The sequence below is a fragment of the Phanerochaete carnosa genome, assembly GCF_000300595.1.
Source record: "Phanerochaete carnosa HHB-10118-sp unplaced genomic scaffold PHACAscaffold_499, whole genome shotgun sequence".
NCBI lineage: Eukaryota > Fungi > Basidiomycota > Agaricomycetes > Polyporales > Phanerochaetaceae > Phanerochaete > Phanerochaete carnosa.
In genome coordinates this window covers 1-3,278 of record NW_006768126.1, presented here as the reverse complement: position 1 = coordinate 3,278, position 3,278 = coordinate 1, and the positions used below count along the sequence as shown (strand labels likewise).

The 3,278-nt window shown below is 62.3% G+C and overlaps 2 protein-coding genes across 2 annotated transcripts; one reads left to right on the top strand and one right to left on the bottom strand.

Annotated features, from left to right (window-relative positions):
• Positions 1–1,190: 1,190 nt before the first annotated feature.
• PHACADRAFT_108784 (uncharacterized protein) lies at positions 1,191–2,716 on the top strand (the record flags this gene model as incomplete). The annotated part of the gene is made up of 4 exons (XM_007402859.1): positions 1,191–1,623; positions 1,677–2,233; positions 2,299–2,459; positions 2,518–2,716. 4 exons carry the CDS (start codon positions 1,191–1,193, stop codon positions 2,714–2,716), a joined length of 1,350 nt encoding a protein of 449 aa, XP_007402921.1.
• Positions 2,717–2,832: 116 nt separating this feature from the next.
• PHACADRAFT_202705 (uncharacterized protein) lies at positions 2,833–3,207 on the bottom strand (the record flags this gene model as incomplete). Its single annotated transcript, XM_007402858.1, has 1 exon — positions 2,833–3,207. The coding sequence occupies one exon, from the start codon at positions 3,205–3,207 to the stop codon at positions 2,833–2,835; it is 375 nt and encodes a 124-aa protein (XP_007402920.1).
• Between the last annotated feature and the right edge of the window lie 71 nt (positions 3,208–3,278).

Genomic DNA, 3,278 nt, shown 5'->3' with positions numbered 1-3,278 from the left:
AGGACAGATGCGCACGCGACACGACACGACACGACACGCGTGCGGCGTGTGTGTCGTCGCCAAGCCAACGACGACGACGAGAATCCCGCTCGCTGCTAGTGCGGCGGAATGGCGATTGGGTCCTTTGGCTAGGCGGGCTGGGGGCTGTGCAGGGGCCTGCCCGCGAGGCGGCGGCGTGTCACAGAAGCCAAGCCACGCCCCCTGACGTTGCCCTCCAAGAACAACGGCGCACTGGACCGTGTTGGTGTGGATGGGCCTCCGCCGCCGCCGGGCCCGCGTGGTTCCCGTGCGTGCGTGCGTGTAGCGCATGACGCTGCATTACGCCTGGGGCCTACGCGGGTAGGGCCTGCCTTTCGGGGAAACGAACTCGCCGCGCCCGTGCGCTCATGCGTGCGCGGTCCGCAGCGGCGCGATCCCTTGGAGGCTTCAGGTCCGCAGGCTCTGCGCAGTTGGCTTCCTGAGTATGGCAGCACAATTATGCGAGATCTGTAATGTGTCCTGCTTGTTCACTTTGATGCGACCTACCCTGAAGCGCCGAAGAAACCGATGATAAAGGAAAGCGCCTGCATCTCATCAACTTCGAGCTCGCAAGCAAGCAAGCAAAATCTGAAGATGCGACACACAGGGTTCATATGCCCCACTCAAGGCTCCGTTGTATACAATATTACTTTCTCCGGCGTGATCCCGCAGGCCTTCAGCTTCAACCTCTGATAAGGAGTATGGACCGCCGCTCTGGGCGGATGCCCTGTACTGCGACCGCAACTTGCTTCTCGGGCCGAGCACTTCGACGGTACACCCGAATAACACCGCGCAGGGTCCGAGGATCCTCAACAACGCGTTTCGCGAGGTTCCTCGTCGGTGACACGCTCGCGGCGCACGATCGCGAGATGACCTCACGGCGGGGCTCGTCGAATTCGAACTTTTCGAGCATTCGCTCTCGCGGATCAGCGACATAGGCTTTCCCGGACACGCTGGTGACCCTGCAACGTTCCTGGGCCCTCGCAAACGTGGCTCGCTGAACCTTCGCTCCTGCCGCATATGTGGCCTCGCGCACATGCAAGTAGGCACGGGCCCAGTTTCCTAGGATGCTCGGGCGGCATGCATCCGAGGACGCGATCTGCCGCCGAACGGCCGCGGTTGGAAGCCACGCAAACCTTGCGTTGCGTAAGCACCACACCGGGGACCGCACCATGGTATCGTACACTGCACTGCTAGCCGTGCTCCAGCTGGTGACGTCTGCGACGCTTGTTCACGCACAGTGCACTCCGCACGGCGCACTCGCGTTCCGCTCGCCCGTCACCACAGCCTCCGGCCTCGCCGCGACACCCATCTTTGCCGGCCTCGCGACCCCGCGCGGCATCGTGTTCGACGGCGCAGGGGCCCTCCTTGTCGTCGAGCGTGGACTCGGCGTCACCGCGTTTGTCGAAGATGCGCCCGGCTGCGACGGCTGGCTCCGGTCGGTCGTCCTGCAGAACGCGAACCTGACGCAGGGCATACAGGTCGACGGCGCGCGGCTGTACGTCAGCACGTCTGGCGAGGTGCTCCGGTTCGCGTACGACACCGCTGCGCGGCGGGTCACCGGCGAGCCCGAGGTCGTCGTGAATGGTGTCCCGCCCGACGGAGGTGCGTCTGTCCACTGAACGCTGCCGGAACCTGTTGTGCTGAGACGAGTTTAGAACTCACCACCCGCCCGATCCTCCTCTTCCCGAGCACCAACGCGACCCACATCCTCGTCTCCAGCGCACCCGCGGCGAACATCGACCCCTCCGCGCGGAACGCGTCCTCGGGGCGTTCGCAGGTGCGGCGCTTCGCCCTGCCCTCCACTCGCAGTGCGTCACCCCAGGACTTCTTCGCGGGCACGCTCCTCGCGTTCGGGATCCGCAACCCCGCAGGGCTCGCCTTCCTCCCGCCGCACTCGTCGAACCTGTGGGTCGTTGAGAACGGTGCGAGCATCGACAACACGACGGGCCTCACGCCCACGTTCGTGAACGACAACCCGGCCGACGAGCTCGAGTTCGTCGACGCCGCCGCCGCAGAACCTGGGAGTGTCAACCGGTTCTACGGCTTCCCGGACTGCACGACGCTGTGGAACCCGAACGCAGACCCTGTCGGGGACCCGCAGTTCCTCGGCTTCAAGACAGGTGAACAGTTCAGTTTGGAGCTTGAGCCGCAGAGAGGCGACGCCTTCTGCCAGAACCCAGAGGATAACGTGCCGCCTAGACTGTCTTTCCAGGTGAGCAGCTCGCTGCCTGCTATCTCTTGACATGAGGACTTCGACGCTAACTGCTTTCTTTATAGGCACACTCCGTCCCGCTGGACATCAAGTTTTTCCTCCCCGCCGGCACGGAGCACGACGCGACGCCGGCCTTGCCTGCGTCCTGGGCCGGCGACGCGTTCGTGTCCTTCCACGGCAGCTTTGACCGGACGCCGCCCACGGGTTACGGGGTCGTCAGGCAAGTGTCCCTCGTGTCGGAGATGTCTTGCGTGGTGCACTGACGACGACGCTCGACTCACCAGGGTGCCGTTCAGCGGGCTACAGCCCTCGGCGCCGCCTTCGTCGCAGACCGGGTACACCTTCCTCGCACAGGCGACCAACCTCACCAGCTGCCCCGGCACGTGCATCCGTCCGGTCGGCCTCGCCTTCGCGGACGACGGACGGCTGTTCGTGAGCAGCGACTCTAGCGGCGAGTTGTTCGTCATCTCGAAAATGACTTGATCGTGTCATGCGCCGAAGTTGAATTATGCAGGATTTACTGTACAAGTATTGAGGTGACAATGTCCAAGGAGAAGTAAACAAGAGGCTGCGATAGCGAGACTACACTCTAGGCAAGGTCAGAAGTCGACGTTGGGCTTGGAGAGCCCGTGGAATTGCATTCTGTCAAGGATAAAACTAATAGGCGTGGCGTAAGTAATATCTGACGGATCTGCGAAGCCAGTACCGCCAGTAAGGACGCCGCCAATGCGTCCTTGGCCGTCGACGATGACAGAGCCTGAGTCGCCCGCGAGCGAGAAGGGGCCATGCTTGGAGTCGCACGGGATAATCGTCCATTCTTTTGAAGTCCCGTAAACGCCATACTTAGAGTAGCCTTCGCGGACATAGGAGCAGATTTCGTTGGCACGGCCAATGGTTAGGCCAGTGGCGCGGCCACGCTTAATGACCATGAGGCAGCGGTCGTTGTTTTCGTCCGATGAAGCTGGGTGCTTCATTTCTTCGTCGTGAATGATTCCCTTGAGCTTCAAAAGATAATCGTCCGGGTACTCAAATGATTTGAGATTTG